General features: G+C 35.4%; 1 protein-coding gene across 4 annotated transcripts in view; it reads right to left on the bottom strand.

The window, feature by feature from the left end:
* KLF12 (KLF transcription factor 12) overlaps positions 1 to 18903 on the bottom strand; it is a 110540-nt gene that overhangs the window by 36355 nt on the left and 55282 nt on the right. For all 4 annotated transcript variants that reach the window (XM_072410574.1, XM_072410565.1, XM_072410582.1 and 1 more), the window contains one exon: positions 6271 to 6358. In XM_072410574.1, coding sequence (XP_072266675.1) covers positions 6271 to 6336 — 66 coding nt within the window. In that variant the 5' untranslated portion in view covers positions 6337 to 6358. The remainder of the gene's footprint in view (positions 1 to 6270; positions 6359 to 18903) is intronic.

Genomic DNA, 18903 nt, shown 5'->3' on the forward strand with positions numbered 1-18903 from the left:
ATCTACATCTAAATAACCTCTGGTTAGGAAAGGTTTTAACCAAATTATTTGTTTACATACTCATCCCCTCTTCATCAAACTGTCCTGCAATGGGAACCAACGACGCCAACCTATCTTTGTAATCTACTGGTTCAGAGACAGAGGTTTTTTAATTGCTTGCTGTTGAAAACCTCCTTCGAACCTTTTTAGTAAGTATTGAAAAGCTTGTTTATTTTACTGCCTATCATACATGTTTAACAGTTCACATTTATTGATAAATGTTTAGAATATGCTTAATGCTTTTATTGACCTATTTATGAAAACTTCAGTAATGTAAAAAATAATGAAACAGTAAAAAGAAATGTATAGCTATAACGTATTTATTATTATATTATTTAGGCACAGTTTTGATGTATTTTACCAATGTATGTTAAATGTTATGATATATATATATGCTATGGTACATTTGTCCTCGCGTTACTTGTAACTAATTAAATAACTTGCTTCCCTGCATCATAATCACCTAGCCATCCAATGGATGTTACTATGTAATAAGCTAGTCCTTGACACAAACACAGTTCCATTTGCTGCAAATGCTCTAATATACAAGTACTGGCAGAAAATTGAAATAGATGGCCCTTTTCTGCTGAGGAAATTATTTGGAATATTGTAATACGACTATAGTGTAATTCAGTGAGAGGGAAACCCATCAAGGCATTCATCTTTAAATAATGGCTTATTAAAACATTTACTTCTCAGCTTGCAGTAAATAGGAATGCATGCACTGTAAAGTTGCCTCTTTAAACTATCACAGTGAAATACCTCATTCAAAATATCCATGATGAAAATAACCTGATTAAATGGCAACTACCTCCAAATAAGTTTTTTGGTGAAAGTTACCGATATACATATGTTACCATAATATTTGTGCCATGTAAGTTATTTTTTATTAAATCCTTATGCTTCTTCTGACAGAGCAGGTTCATGCTGAGAATATAATACAGTGGGGATGATCAATTGTCACCTATTTTTTTTTTCTATTGGTTTCTCTCAGTTACATGTGTCAGAAGACAATTAAGAAAAATGATGTAACTGCTTTAACAGCGGAAGGGTCCGCTATGCTGAATGTGTGCAGTCCAGGATTTTTATCCCAAGTAAAGGCACAGGAAAATGTTGTTGGGATGCCAATGGCATGCAGTAGGAGTCTTTCCTAGTGTTCCACTTCCACTATCTGATCTCATTCAACTTTGCTGAGTTGATAACTTTTAAATTATGCTTTGGTTAGCCTAGGAGACCAAGAATGAGATCTTTTGTGATCATGACAGATGAATGAAGGAGCACTGTACACACATCACTGTTCTGTTCCATGGTGCGGAGAGGGGGAGGATTGAGTGAATGGCACCCTGTAGTGTTTTTCTCCACAGAAGTGTACAGGGGTTCTTCCTGATCTGTCGCTGGAGAACTACTGTATACATGTCACGTCATGATTTTCACCCAAGAGCATGACCATTTGTCTCAGACAACTTTTATCAGATGTGTGTATGTACTGTGGCTTCCTGAGGCAGAAGGAAGACCCTTTAGTAATAAGGTGTCTTCACTGCACAAACCATACAATGAAATAAACTATGTTAGGCTAGTCAATTGTATTTGCTTATCTAAAAACATTACAAGACTATTCTGCTGTAAATACAAGCATTTTTTGATTATAGTCTATATAGAATAAATTGTATTTGCATATTGTCTGGGGAAATCCTCCTAGTTTGCCATTTCTCATGGATGGATAAATTGGACAGACCCAGATGTCCAGAATTCAGACATACCAGATGAGGCTCAGGGCCATTAAGTGAGACTGGAAACTTATAGAGCAAACATGCTGACAGCAGTATATGGAGCATATTTCTAAAAGGGCACACAGGGACTGTCTAAACAGAATTATAAACCACTGCAAATGATGTGCATATTAGTCCGACATACACAAATTGGACTGTACATTTTTCACCATTGACACCTAGCTAGAGATAGTGTGAACAGTGGTTATGACACCGAAGAACATTTGGATTTTCTGTAGTAGGTTTTAGAATACTGCAAAAGTGAATATCAATGTTTGAGAACAGCACTGACCCTGTAAATTCAGCACTTGAAGGAGGCAATAAATAAAAATATAAAATGACAAATACAAGAAACAAGAGTTACTGCTTCTCTACTTTATATTTACCTTGTGCTACAAAAAATGCCATTAACATTTAACTGGTTAATATGGAGAGTTCCTTTACTTTTATGTATTCCCTTTTCATTATTTGGCTTTTGATGTGGGCACACTCAAACTATTTCTATTTACTACTTTATTGGCTGCAAAATACAGACCTCTGTCTATATATTGAATACATAGATTGTAATCTTCTACTGCATCACACATTTTGTACAAAACACATTTTGTGGCTGTTGAAACATTAAAATAGGTCTGATATGATTAGAAGGCAATGAAGATATTGCACCTAAACATTAAAAATAAAAAAAAAATGCAACCAAACAGGCTCTTGATTGCAATAAAATAAACTTACCTGCCTTATCAAACTTTTTTATTTACACTCACCTGTCACTGCTCTGCTGCAGACCATTTTTATTTGGCTAGGGCAGGATGATGCAAATGCTGTGTGAGAGTCCATTTAGTCCCAGCAGTCCCAGGGAATACCAGGATACCTGGCATCCTACACTGAGCCCCAATGTGACCAGCCCCATGTTCTATGAAAAATATTGTATCCAAGCAGGTAAATGTGTTTTATTGCAGAATGGACACTAATATAGGTATAGGCATAGTATAATACCTATACCTTCTGCAACAAAAATCATGCCTACTTGAAATTTTTCATAGTGGAATTATAGTTCCATGTTGACACATATGTATTAGGTATGCAACTCAACTTTAAGTATATTTTTCTTAAAGTCAATAAATGAATTGGGAGATGAACAGAGAACTGACACTTGACATTTATGAACAGGAACTTTCAGAAAGCTCCAGATTAAATTTAAAGAACTTTGAAATTACATTACCATGTTTAAACTTATCTATGATTTTAGTGATTTAATTTACGTTTTCTTTAAGAAAATCAACATAATGAATTTGGGTATTAGCAACCTTTAATGCCAATAATGTGCTTGTCTGGGAAAACACAGTGTTGTCTAAATACAATTGGGTGTGCTGTGCGGAGGATAGGGAGTCCCGGTTTGTGGTAGAATTTATCATATTCTGGCATTGATTCCACCTCCCTCATCCCATTGTACAGCCATATATTAGGCTTCATGGAGTTCAGTAAATATTGGGTAGGATACACCTATGAAAATACTGGGCTGTAAATAATTATTCAATGTAGAGGAGAGCAATACATTTATGCAATAAAACTACATGTATCCTTAGATAACCAATATTTTTTGAGAGTGTTCAACGTGATGTGTGTTTTGAAAAATCTTCCTTTGGCTACCTGCAGTTTTCACAATGTAGTACAAACATCTCTCTCATTTCCTTTTAAGTTCTACATTTATCTTTACCTTCAAACCTTATGTTTCATCTTTTGTTGTAGCAGAATATTTCTGTCTTAAACCATTCTTTTCTTCTGAATGTTCTCCCACTGAAAATTCAGCACATGAGATCTATTTCTATAATTAAACCAAGTTAAACGTCACATTGCAAATATCCACTGTGCGAATTTTGAACTGCTTTAAGACGATCTCCTGGCAAATATCTATCTGAACTGAAAAATTAAAAACCTTTCTTAATCACTGAAAGCCATCATGTCACATTCCAGTCCCAGGTCTTCTCTTTTCTTCTATTTAGAAGGGGCAAGTTCTTTTTCGAGTATACATCCTATTGCATATGTGATGTTGACAGGGACTTTTGTGGATTTTGAAGAGAGTCCGATGAAGATGACATCAGTGTGAGAGGACCCATGTTACCATCTTGCAACTGTGCTTCTGCATTGTTACGCTATTATGTTTAGTCTGGTGTTGTCAATATCAGAAAACTCACTTTAAGAAATGCTATGGGGACACTGTTTCATTTTTGTCAAAGTATAGACTGAAAGTGACTGCAAAATGCTAAAGAAAAATCAGTAGTCTTGAGCTCACACAAAGGATGAAAAATGGATAAAAGATGAAGAAAGGATTTTTTCTTTAGCATACTCAATTTCTCCCCATTAGGATTTACATTCACTCTATGTCTGCTAATATTTTGCTGCCGCAGCGATCAAGTCTGGATGGGAGCTCTGGCTCCTAAGGGGAAGGAGATCCCGAGCTCACGCATGCGCAGTGAGATTGGCTCTCTTTTTTTCCCCTTTACAGTGGGCTACATCACCAAATCTTGCACCTGCACAGTGCAAGATTGGGTGACTTAGCAAGAAGACCCGAAAAGAAGACCAAAGAGGGCGGCGAAGAAGAATTCCAGGACAGTGCAGGATCAGTAAAACGTCCAGCGCCATCAAGGGATCTGCAGGATTAAGTGTAAGTGTGCTTTTCAAATGTGGATCAGGTATTTTATTTCAAAATTGTAAAATTCCATTTTTGGTCAAATTTTCATAATTTTTGTCATTGTGATAAATTTTAAAGCAAATTAAAATTAAAAATGTAATATTATTTTTAAAGTGTGGGATTTATTTTTTCCTCACCCTTATTTTATCGAAGTCTTGTAGAGGAAAACATCAATCATATACATGCTACTTTATTATTTTTATGTTGTTTTAGTGCTAGCTCATCATATTATCTGCATTCTACAGCTATTTTACTCATACATTCTCCTACAAAACACTTAACAGCTAAGTACTTAATTACAAAAAAAAAAAGGAAGTCATACAGAACTATCGTAGGTATTATTATTGGATGTTACAAGTTCAAGAATTCCAGAACAACAAAACTAAACATCCCATGAGAGTAAATCCAACTTTTAATGTTTTCCATATGCTTACACTAAAACAAGGAAATGTCTCATTATCTCAAATGTCTAGGGAAACCAAAGGCTAAAATATTACTTTATATTACTAAAATTAAAAAACTGAAATAAGCAATTCCAGCACTTTCAGGCAAATGCAATAAAAACAAACAAAGTGTTAAAGCTGCCTTAACAGACTGTTAACACCTTCTGAACTGCAAATACGAGGGATAGGATTGTTTTTTGGCCCTCTATCTATTGAAGCTACTCTCACTAGGTCTGGATTTTATAATAAACAATGCTACACAATACTGGAGCCTATATAGGTGGTTTGGAAGGCCACCCTTAATATACATATTACATACTGCTAATCTGAACCCCTTCTCCTTATCCACTCCTGGTGCTCCTAATAGAACATAATTGGTATGAACCCCATACCTACATCATTGCACTGCTCTGTTGCTTTTTGCCAGAGGTGCAAAAAGTTGTTATTTTATTTTCTTTCTGGCATAAAACAAGGACGGAGAAGAAAGAGGTGTATGGAAAATAAAACTCACAGCGTCTGTCAAAAGGTGGACAGGCTGAAAGTTGATCTGTATCTGTTCCTACTGATGAGTATCAACAGTACAGTTAGAGAAAGAAACCATTTCAGTTTTAAAGCAGTTTAATGCTCCTGCACAACCAAGTCCACAGACTGCCCTTTCACAAGTTAATTTGACGAGTATATTTGACAGTACTACACCATTAAGATGTTGTATACTACACATTTATGTACAAAAAGCAACCGGAAACATGTGGATGTTAACTGGGTTCCTTCCCAGTTCTAACTTCATGGCACAGTATAAACTGGAATCATTTTGGCTATTAGTTCACTTCCTCTACAGTTAGAAATCAAATATTTTTTGACACACAACTAGTGCTAACCCTAAAACATAACTTACACCGAATTTTATTTTTATTTATTATGGTGCAATAGGGGAAAGACGATCCATTGGTCCATCCACTACAATAAATGGTTTTGAAAAACTTCCTTGCAACTTACAATTCCTTATTAAATTGTTATAGAGTTGTATTCCAAATTCATACAGTGTTGAATGTCAAGGTGGATTTAGAGGGTAGAGGACCCTTCCCATCTTGATATTCTCTATTAGTATGTGAACAGAGCATATTTATTAAGTTTATGACTTTTTAAAATATATATTTGTTAATGAAATAGTTTGCACAAACGGGGGTGCTTTTTTTTTTCTAGTTTTCCTATATATGATTCTTGGATATGCAATCTTGTGGGTATTGACCGGAAAATTTGATACTTCTTGATCAGGTTAGTGTTCCCCAATTTGTATAATTTGCTTAGACACTAGAAGTCTGCTTACCACTTGCTCAGTTTCCAGTAACTCTGTCTTGACTCTGGCTGCCGGCATCCCGTCCAGCATTAACATTCTGCTTTCACAAACTTTTCTTCTATAAGAAAAGGGAAAAATACATCTTCGTTACTTACAGAAATAAATCAAGCTGAAACAGACAAAAAAGTCTAATAACAAGCCCGAGCTGCAAAATGTTTGAAATACAGTATTTTTACTGTAACCTGACAGAAAACTTTATATACTACCACTACGTTAACAAATAAATATAATTAACTGGAGTGAGCCTTACAACAAAATACAGAATTTTAACAGGCCAACTATAAACGAAATGTACACACACATCACAGTTCAAACACATGTTATATTCATCAAAAGTTTATCTTCACCACCTGATGCAGACCTTATATAAATGACTTATTGACTTAATGACTTATATAAATGAATTTATATGTATGACTTATATAAATGACTCCATATGTCATGGCTCAGCCACATCCACTGCAGTAACATGCAATATTCTTTTTAAACTGGAGGCCGACTCACTGAAAGTCTGTGATTTTTCCAATACACCACACCAGGATGCATAGATGGTGTGTTGTGCTGTGTTTTCAGGTGCTATTCAGAACAAGTAGTATGAGGTTTTTTACCATATGTTACCGCTACATTATATAGTATAGTAATGGGCTTTAAGTTTATCTAATGTAATTTCAATTTTGTCCCATGTCAGTGCATTTAATCAAATGCCACAATGTCATAATCCTGCATACATTTGCAAATTGTGGCTAAATAAAGGAACTGTAGTAGATGGAGTCACAAATCAGTGGAATAGAAGGAAGAGAATACCTAGTGGAGATAGTATTTTTGTGGCTGAAATAATTTGCATCTCTTTTCCACAAAGTCCTGAATTTTACACATCCGTAAAGCTTGACTGTAAAGTTTGGTTGCTTCTTTGACCTAGGCTGTGTACAGACAGTGACAGCAAAGCCGTTCACCCCATTGTTCTCACTTGTCTTCTCCTGTCTGATAGTTTTCTTTACAGCACATTTTCCTGAAGCACATCTGATTGGCCCCGTGTTCTGTCCTTCCATCTTTCAGTGTTTTTTTTTTTTATTTCAACTGCGCAAGGTTAAGCTTAAAAGTTAGTAAACTAATCATGTAACTGCAAAAAAGAAAAAGATTCTTAGCAGCTTACTATAGCTATATTGTGCATTGTGGGATGTGTTTGGGATATGCCTCAGTGCCAACATGTGGCAATCCTCCAAGACCAAGGGCATGCTGCAGCTGCAAAGTGCAAGATCATGGTTATCGATTAGCGTCTGCAGGTATCTACTTTACAGTAGCAAGGTTAGCCTAGCAGTCAAGATTCGTTTTAACTAACTGGCTTGTTTTTACGCCCACTAAAGAAATTCTATCATCATCATTATGTTTTTTTCTTAAACTCATATATTTAGGTTTCTCTATAGTTGTTTAAGGAGGTTTGCAGGATATTTGTTGTAACACAGTCAAGCACACAGTCTTAAGAAAATTAGGTGAATGATCCATAAAACGAAGTGACATAGCACAGCAATTACATTATATTTCTGCTAAAATCAGTTCATTTCTTAGCAGGAAGTTAATATCCTTCACAATGTGACAATGGTGCACTGTGAAGTTTGGCTGAAAATCAGGTACTTGACCTGCTTCAGACACCCATCTCACCTAATATCCTGGCACAGAGTCCTGCACTCTGCTTCTTCAATTAAGAATTATATGGGACAATTCATTTTTAGCTGAACCACATCAAGCTAATCTGTTCTTTAGTCTGCTTTAAATATTACATTTTACACACCTATTTCCAGCTGTTCACAGGTCTTTTCATTACATTTTCTTTTTAAATAAAGTACTGAAAGAAACCTAGTATACATTATTTTACTCCAAGCTGGAAAGTACCAAAATCAATTTCCTCTGCTGAGGAATTCTCTTTGTAAATTGTTTCCACCATGTGCGCCTTTCCTGCCAGTGATAAATTGATTACCTGTGTGGCATTTTTTCAATATAGGGTCAATTCACTAAAATGAGTTATTTTAACCACATTGTAAACTAAACTAAATCACACAGATTTGACATAGGTATATATATAGGTTTTTTTATCGTCACTTTCCACCCACCAAGTATCAGCCGGCAATGTAGAGTCTCTCACATATGTGACTCTGGTGCCAAAGTAAAGATAGTCAAAAAAAAATACCCTTTAGATAAAGTGTGATACAAACCTGTCTTGCCACCTAGGTCTCAGATTTCTCCAGTCTTTTATTACATTTTAGTATTTAGTTTCATTACAATTTTTAGACTTTTATAACGGTCCCCTGCATGGTAAAGCTACCAGCCAGTATTTTGCACATATAGGGGTGTTGGATGTCCTACTCTCCAACATCATGGTTCCCTACATCAAAGATTTATCCCAAGGACAGAGTGGTTATAGAGCAGCCAGACAGAGATGGAACCACTGTATGGGTGGGAGCTAAAAAAAAGAAAATGGTAAATTCGATGGTTTTACAATTTTGTGGACCAATTTACTTGTTTTGTTTGGTTCAAACAGAAGTGATTAGCCCCTCATATTTAGCATATCTAGCATGCCATTGCACTTAACCCTGTTATTTCAACATATGTCTCACTGTTCTTCATTACACAAAGGAACGCCCTTAAACGTTGTGTGTGTTTTGTCCAAGGTATAAACTGTCACCAATTGTAGTTCCATCTCAGCACAGCACTAGTCATAGCAATACCAAGATTTATCAAAGAAAATACAAGGGGGAAAGAGTAACTTCTGCCAACTAAATTCAAGTAATACTTTAAATGATAAATGCTATTCCAACTGAATGCTTAAGAGATGACAATATTTTACTTCAGTACAATATGAAGCTACTTTAACAAACAGGTTTCCAATAAAGACTACAAATATCCATTTTAAAAAGCATTACACAGGAATGATTCTGAGAAATTGTATTCTTCCAATGATGGAATGTATGCATAGTTAGACAATATGGAAATTTCGTATGATTCACAGTTCCCTGTCAAGCCAAATGTCATTAAGTTAAGGTTTACAGCTACTTTAAAAAAGCTAAATGATTATATTATAAAGCCTGTTTTATATTATAAGAAAGGTTATTTCTTATTACTAAAGAAGCAGTTTAAATTTAATTTGCTAAAATCACATAGACAAATCCCCACGCATAGCTGTTTGTCCAACCTAAAACAAGTTTTCAAACTGACAAACATTACAGCGCCTGTGATCATTGCCCATTTTTTATTTGTGATTTAAGAAGTGCAGTGAAGTTTTACTGCAAGATCATGGGTATTCTGTAATAAAACTTCCCTACGGCTGACTAGTTTGCAGACAAAGAAGAATGAGCAAGAGCTGCGGTGTGTCCCAGAGGACGTCAAGGCTAGATAGCACACAGATTATCCTACCTTTTGTGGAAAGAATTAAGAAAAAAAAGAAGGCTCAAGTAACAATTCACCAAAGGCGGGTTTAATGAACTGTTAGAATATGATTAGAGGTTAATGTGGCATTTATTACTTTGCAGCCATTTAGAAAATGTGCAACTTAACTGTTTATTTCCCCATTGATAGGAGAAATGGAAATGAGAACATTCTTACCAGCCACATAATCAGTATGTTGTATTATTTAACATAACACATTCCTTTTCTAGTCTCTCCAGTATTGGTTAAGGACATTTGCTATGAACAGGCAAGGCGGTTATTGTTTTAGAGTGAGCTAATTGATATATATAAAGATTTAGCTTAACAATTCATTATGAAGCAGCATCCATTAGTGAAGCATGAGCCACTTTGAGAAGTCACTTTAGCTCAATAAAAATGAACATGCTTTGAAGCACAAAGGTTGTTATTGAAAAACAGGATAGTTCATTCAACTCAACTAGGTAATGGATACAAATACAATAAGGAGGACATATATATAAATATATATATTCTATATATTCTACAAATTAAGACTCCCCAATTTTGCTTACTGAGTTCAGGTCAGTACAGTGGGAAGCTTCACAAAAACTGGAGCTAAATAAAGAAATTGGGTTTCCTGCTATGGGCAACTGCTTTACTTTTATTAGTTTCATTGCCCAAATCTATATATTACTGTTCATATTTTCTAAAAAAAAACATAGGTTAAATACAATGAATTTACAGACCAAATGGGACCAAAAAAATTAGAATAGTGCTAGAGTTTACAACATTACATACATTCTTTAACCACGACACCAAGACTGGTGTTTTAATAAGCTTTAACACATGAGCACTTTAGATGTGTTTTTTTATGTACTGCAAATTCCGATTAACCATAATCTCAATATACCTCAATACAGTACATAATGTCGATTTATTATACACAATATATATATATTGTAACAAAGTGTAATAAAACAAGTGCTACATAGCAACAATCACAAATTTATGTGTAATCTCATATTTATTAATTTATTTATTTTATCTAATTTATAGCCCAAGACTTAAAGATATGCCTGAATAGTGACTGAATAGTTGGAACAATTTTCAACTTACTAGATTTACTATGGTGATCAAGTTAATGAAATTTGACACACAAATTGAGCCGCTGGTAAAAAGTCCTTACATGCTCTGGCCGATTGGGGCTAATATGGAATGAGTTAGTCATCATGAAGGCACCATAAAAGAAATGGAAAAGGCATAGACAGGTATGCCTGTGTCAATACATCTTCAGAAGAATTCAATACGCGCCTGCAAATGCTGTTATCAGCCTCAAACCAGACATTTATCTACTGGAATGCTATTATCTTGTGGCTAACCACGCATTTCCCAAAGTGAATAAATTATGTAAACAATCTTTATTCAAATGTATCTCTATAAACTCTATTCATCTTATTATACACCAAGGAGGTATTATTATATACAAGGAGGTATTCATTGATCGTATGGGTGATGTCCCAAGTCTTCGACATAAGATAACCCTCCATAATTATAAAACAATCCTTAGAACACATCTGTAAGAATATACCAATCACAGTAATCTCTGTACATGGACTCTCAGATGTCACTTTCAAGCAGTCATTGCACCTCGTAAGATAAATCCCACCAAGTGCAATGCCTAAAGCTGTACTTCAGTCTTACCTCAGCCTTAATTTAGGCTTTCCTGTGCTAGAATTGCATAGTCTTTTTTCACTGCACTCTTAGAAACTCCAGTTAACCCTTACCTCACCTCATTTGCGGTCTAATGGACCACAAGTTTCATGTGGCCCTCTCCTACAAATTCACACTTTCTAACCTTCACCTTTGAATCATTAGCTGCCTGTAATGTCAATCAATTTATGAAAAAGTCAAAAGTGAATTAGGGCAGTCTGCATGCTAATGCAGGCCATCAAGGAATGGCCATTGCTCCTCTGGGACCAAACCCTCCACCCTGCCCCGAAACCTGGGCAGTAATGCTGCTAAAATTATAGGATACACGTGTGTCCCGTGCCTGTTGGGATCCTCCTACAAGTGTTGGGAAAGAGAACAGTTCTGGGTATTATGATCACAACACGTAACAGAAGATTAACAATTCCCACAAAAGTAAAATTTTCTTTTAAAGAGTGATGCCATTTTTTTTTTTTTTTCAAAGGATGAGAAAATGATACAAAATGTGGGAATGTTACAGGATCCTGAAGTCCAGCTTCAAAACCATGATAAGTGTGGTACTTAGTTAACACATAATCAGATGATCATCAACCTAGAATGTCCACTGCATCTTGGTATTCAAAGATATATACATTATATTACAGTTAAATGTTTATTGAACCTATACCTAAAAAAACAATTAATCTTCAAAAAACTTTTGTTTTCATGAGTGCAGCTCACATTACTTTACTAGAATAATAGAAATTAAAGGGGTTGGGATAGTTCAAGGTAGAAAGCAAAGTGTTCCCAAAGTGGGGAGTTTATGTGGTCATGCTAGCTAGTATTACAATACTTTAAAAAAATAATAAATTTAGCATCATTTTTCATTACCACAGAAGAATGTTTTTCTCTCCAAGAACCAAACTGAAATCACAGGGGTGTGAGGAAAAACATTTCACTCACAATTCTATCCTCCCCTGTTTCTGAAGACCTCATTATTAACTACATTACTCACTACAGAGAATCCACCCAGATGAATCCCGCTTTGCGTTTACAGTATCAAATAGGAGTCAGCAATCTCACTGAGCCTTGCTTAGGAGCATCCCTTTTGGATGACCTAGGTTATTGATCTAAATAGCAATTAAAACAATGACATATACTGTAAAAATGAAATGCATGCAAGTCTAAATGTTAAAGTAACACTATATCTTATTTTTGCCAAATAATGTTTTAAATAAGTGCACATATAACTACTTAAATCCAAATTTTATACAGACTGGAAGAGTTAGAACACTGAATGGGTTGCAGTGAATCAACTGTCATCCTATTCAGTGGTATAGCTGAACAGGCTACATGGCTGGAGGAAGAAGCCATCGTGTTACTGTCACTCACTGTTGCTATGCCCTTTTTCATGCCCTTGTTTCGTAATCTAATTTCTATAACAGCAGAGCACTGTCTACATTGTCTAGGGTGAACAGTAAGAGAAACTCCATATCAGCAGAGCAGAAACCCTTGATTCTGAGTACAGTGTCAAAGGGCACCGCCTTAATCCCTCCTTCTGGTGTATTTAAGTGAAACTAAACCCTCGCTATAGTCACCTGACCCCGATCCCTTGCAGGGAGCCAACATCTTTTTCTTTTTTCACATCCTCCATGTAATCTAAGAATATTTTCATTGGCATAAGACATAACTCTAGCTCATACATGTAGGGGTTCGTTCAGTCCCAGCAAGTGCAGGAGAAGCCGGAATTGCCCTGTATTCTAGCAACCAAAGCTGAGCTGTGCTTTGCATACGGGTAAGAAGGGTTATAGCAGAAAGGACATTGCTGGTAGCTAATAATAATATTTTTAATTAACCCACCTGATCGCCTGAACCCCGATGACTTTTAGTTCTAATGTATGGATGTTGAGGATATTTATATTAGCTTAGCAAATGTGGTAAAAATTCTAATGTGGTAAAAAAAACAAAACAGTTACATGCACGTAAATGTAAAAAATAAAAAACCCAATTTTTTGCTTAAGCATGAATTAATACCTAGTCAACAGAGCATTAACTTAATCAACAAGTTAAAGCATACCTAAACTCAGGAATTTCCCCTTACATAAAAGGGTACAAAACACATTCATATAGAGAAAATTCTGTTGTTTTTTTTAAATTCAGCACCCTATTTTTTTAAAAATACACTGCCCCCCACAGCCTAGGCAATTGAGATTGATTGGGAGTGCAAAGCCTCTCGGGAAACCTACGTCACACATCCCGGAAGGGTCTTGAAAGCTCCTTCTGCGCATGCCTGAGCATCTTTTCCCAAAAAAAAAAAGTTTACTGATCTTACGCATGTGCAGTGGGATCGGCTAGTTTTTTTTCCATCCTACGTCACCCGATCTCATGCCTGGGTCGGGTGACGTAGGATGAAGAACCCGGAGGAAGATGAAGATGACAGCTCCCGGAGTGACGGATGCCGGGGCGACACGGGACCCAATGCAGGACACCGCCGGATGGATCAGACTGCCCTGCAGGATTGAAGGTAAGTGTATTTTTTTGGCTGTTTTCAGTTTAGTTTAGTTAAGCAAAATATCCCCTGAACATGATTGATTTTGCTGAGTGAATAGCCTAAACTGCTTGAGCAAATCAACCTAAATGCTTTATTACTGCCACTTTCTATTTAAGAACAATTGACTGACAACAAAGGATTTTTTCTGATTCCTGCCAATCCTGTATATAGAGGTCTAGATTATGATACGTTCAGCTAATCAAAGTTTGTTGTCATTCTGAGTTCAAAGGGCCTGATTTATTAAAGTTCTCCAAGGCTGGGGAAGATACACTTTCATCAGTAAAGCTGAGTGATCCAACAAACCTGGAATGGATTTCTTTCAAAGTCATTTGCAATTTGCTAGCAAATGTTTTAAATCCTTTCCAGGTTTACTAGATCACCCATTTTCACTGATCAAAGTGTATCCCCTCCAGCCTTGGAGAAGTTTATTATATCAAGCCCAAAGTGTCAAAATTACACTGTAACAACTCATTGATATCGGGCTAAATTTATCAAATTGTTCTGTAGAACATGGGTCATTTTCCCATGTTATAGCTTGTTCAGTAATAACAATTTATAATTAATAAACTAATATGGCTCTATGAATCATTTAACCTTTATTAATAATCATTAAATCAAAATATTTTTCTCACAGGACATCTTTCAGATGTATTTGTAAAGTTACAGTATGTCAAGGATTTGTGTTTGCAACTAAAAGAAAAGTATTTATCAGATCTCCTTATGATGTCCTCCAAGGAATACTGCAGGTTTAAAATATGAAGGGGATTTTGCTGCTTTTAGAAACTTAAACATTTGGGAAAAATAGGATTAGAGTTTAGGACATCGGAGGAAAATCTGATTAATATGACATTTCCTCTATGATAACAAAATGATGTGTTAACCTGGGAAGCAACAATGCTTTAAAGCAGCAGATCTATATTGTTCCTGTTGGTCTCATACTCAAAGACCTAATAACTCTCTTTTTAATAACTATATCCCAATTGAAAAAATATGTAATGTTTATAAAATTATAAACTGAATTTTTATGCAAAATGCATATTTATAGCAAATAACAAACAAAAATTGTAATGCACCTAACAAAATATATCACGTATGTAATCTTAAAGCAAATCAAGTAAGAGATACTACATTTCCCTGGTTAAGTACTGTATACTACTGATGACACTTCCTCTTGGCCTCCCCAGTATTTGCTGTACAGTCACAGGGACCTCAATTTACTATTTTTACCCTACTGTTCTCACTTGCACACTATACCCTGCTACATGCTCAACTCCATACCAGTATAATCCTACTTTGTACTCACAAACGTCTCAGACGACCATCTGCTCTATCTACTGACTATCTATCTGCTCTATTTATATGCCTTATACCACCATTTGCCGAGTTGCTGATCTACTCACATGTGTTTGAGCCTACAGTAGAGACCAGATAATTGATCCGGCACCATTTCTACTAGCATTTAAAACCAAAAGAATAAAGCAAAGATGGACACCTTGCCATGGAATCTTTTTTCAACATGGCAACAAGCGTCAATCCTCCTAATAACACATCAATTGGCTGGCCATTAGATGTTACTAACCTTGAAGTTGGATTGTGTGACAGGAGAATCAGTACATTTTAGTGATAAAGCAAGTCTCACAGTTTAAGAATTGTTTAATGCTTTCTATTAAATCAAATTAGGTCCTGGATTCATTTAAATTTGTGGGGGGGATAAAATATAATCCTGGCACCTTGGACCAGGGGCACCTAAGGTTTGTAGGTTGTAAATAATGTAATGTAAAAAGCTATGGTATCAGTACATCTAGGGTAACAGTTTGAGGATTAAGCCACAGAGACATGGATTTTTATTACCAGTAGACATGGGTAGCTAGCTAGTCAGATTGTATTGTTGCTGAAAAAGAATGCTGTGTTTCATGAGCTATTGCCTTTTCTTCATCATAATGGTGTCTTTTTTACAGATGATATCTATGAGTGATGTTTATTAGTATGTAACAGTTCATTTCCTCTGAGTGGTTTTGTTACCTTTCCATTCATTTATAAACTGTAGTAATGGTACAATGTACCAAGGATAGCACTGTTTAATAACAATTAGGTAAGTACAATTGGATATGAAATACTTATTACCTTTAGGCCAAGACCCAGTGTGTTAAGTAACCTAGAGGTCTGAAAACCCAGGAAGCAAGTCTTTGAACCACTACTGCTTGCATTTTTTTCAGTCACCCACTCATTAGTATTTGATAGACCTCAAATAGGGCTATCCTATATTCTCACCATTTCCAGTAACAACAGAGGTCAGGAGGGGCTACTTGAATACTATAGCAACAGCTCAGCTCCCTTTTTTGCTGGGTCTTCACTTTGCTAAAGAAAGACCAAAGGCTATTTCAAGGTTATTGACAAAGTTCATTTTACATTATTAAACACGATAAGAGGAAAAAATCTAAAGCATCCACTGCATTGTGGCATTAACTTAAGCCATGGGTTTGCTATAAATAAAATTGAATTCATATTACATTTTGGTTTTCTTGAAACTGCTAATGTTTACACACAGGAAATGGGAAAGCTGGAACTGCTAGAACTGAAGCTAGAAATGGGAAAGATAGAACATAAACAAATTATCAACCATGGAAGGTTCTAAGAGCACAAATAATCAAGTTATTAAAATAAAATGAAGGTCCTAAAATGGACATCTTTTTCAGTTAGTCTACATTTTATTGGAGGTGTGTGTTGTCTGAAAATTAAGTAAAAATTGTAAGTGCTAAAATCTTCGCTCACATACAAGTACATTCGGTGTTGCTTACATACAAGGAAACCAAATAAACAAGGGTCAGTTGATTTCTCCATCTTGCTAATCAAACTACTAATTGTCAATGCACAGAAAAATAGTTGTTTCAGGGAAAAAATCAATTACAGACCAGTGCTTAATTCACCTTTATTAGTTGTATTGTTTTGCTTTACCATAGCTTGGCTACAGATGAGGATCCAGCTAGAGGGAATGGTTCATATATATATATATATATATATATATATCCAATTAAAACATTTTTCTTTTATCGTTTTTTGCGCTTCAAGCTTCAAACAAAAGAGTTTATTATCACATAATTGCATATATGATTTATAGAAACATAGGTAAATATTAACTGCACCTGCTGCCATTATGCCTGCTAGAAAGTAGATTTATTATGAACATGATGGTTGGTATGAATATCTGTAATCATAAAAAAAATACCTTTCCAATTTCTTTAGCATCTTGTTAATGTCCACAGAACACATTATGTTACACAATGTAATCAAATTCTTAACTAATCAATTCAATATTCTTGTCTTTACCAGAAGCCCCGGGGAGTTTCTGCAAAGTCTGTGCAATGATCAAGGGAAACCGTTTACACCGGAGTGCCGAAACCACAATGAATAATTTTATCATAAACACAAGATATTGTCCAGGGGAAATGATACCGTCATTTTATCTCCTAGAACACAAGCGATATTTAACCAACTGTTTCTTCATACTAAGTTCTCGTTTTTTTATTTACTTACTCCTAGCTAAATTCTTCTAAAGGCAGAACACCTGTGTATGTGTTCAAAGTCTATAAAACTGAAGCACAGCTTTTCCCTTTTAAATTACTTGTTCTATGAATAAACAGTTGGTGCTCTCAAGTTGTTGTTTGGTGGATAATTCCGATCAGAGTCAATTTGGGTATCCCAAGTGTAGGCAGAAGTGCCAGAGCTTTAGATCATCCAATCTCAGAATGCCGCACTACTAATGTGATCTTCTAGTTACTCTCAGAAAAAACTAAAAATATTCAAAAGAACTACAAAGTTCTAAAGCAATGCTTTCCCCAGATCTTTCAATAGATCCAATTTCTGAAACATGGCTGTAAAAATAAATGAACTTTAGACACTGATGCAGGAAACTAATACCAGCACGAATGTATGGCTGATTTTTATTGCTGCTAACATATTTTTTAGCCTAATATCCACACTGTACAGCATACGATTAGTCAGGACACCTGAGTGTACAAGCCTAACAAGCATAACTGACAAAAGCACAAAAAATCGAAATTAAATTTTTTTTATCATAGCAACATACAAATATATACAATCAAAACAATAATATTATAATTATTACTAAATTGTTACATGCTCATGACAGTAAAAGCATTTTATGACAACCCCCCCCCCCCCCCCAAAAAAAAAAAAAAAAAAACTTTTCAACATTGATACTGCTATACAGAAGGCTTTTAGCTTAAAAATGGATGTGCCCTTACAGGGTTAGGCCTTTAATCATATGGATCAGACAGAAAAAAGGTCTTGCATGCTGTACTTTTTATGTATACAGAGTATTTATAATTATTATTATTAATATTAAAATATATTTATTTAGCACTGACACAGAGCTTTACAAGGTCCATAGTCATGTCAATAACTTTAAAGGTGCTCACAATGTCCCAACCATAGTCATGGGTCATTAATACAGACTACAGCCAATTTTATGGGGGGAAGTAATGAAACTCTATGCAGATAGTGTCCTGACTGAGAGTGGAACCCTGGACCCTTTTGCTGCAAAGGTAGGAATGCTAGTGAAGTATAAGCAAGTATTTAAACTCACATCTACCAGGGGGTACAACTTTATTGCTCGTTTATGTTAAGTGGTTAAAAGTAGAGATTTGTGGTTCAACTGATGGATTTAATTGGCTAACTTGAGCCCAAGCTTTTAGGTTTTGCCAAGATCCCTTCTTCAAGCTTGAGATAGTTTCAAAATGATTCTGGAAAACACAGATTTTTATATAGGAAATTCCAAGGAGGAAAGTAAAATATAAATATTCATAAACACACTTTTTTCTCGACAAAGTCCTTGCCAAACCATTTGTTAAAGATTTGAAGAAAAACTGCCTGTATTGTCAAAAGGTCAAAAATTCAATTAATATTGTAGTGGCAGAAAAATACGAAGGCTCAAAGGATATTTAAAA

The sequence above is a fragment of the Pyxicephalus adspersus genome, chromosome 1 (assembly GCF_032062135.1).
Source record: "Pyxicephalus adspersus chromosome 1, UCB_Pads_2.0, whole genome shotgun sequence".
Taxonomy (NCBI): domain Eukaryota; kingdom Metazoa; phylum Chordata; class Amphibia; order Anura; family Pyxicephalidae; genus Pyxicephalus; species Pyxicephalus adspersus.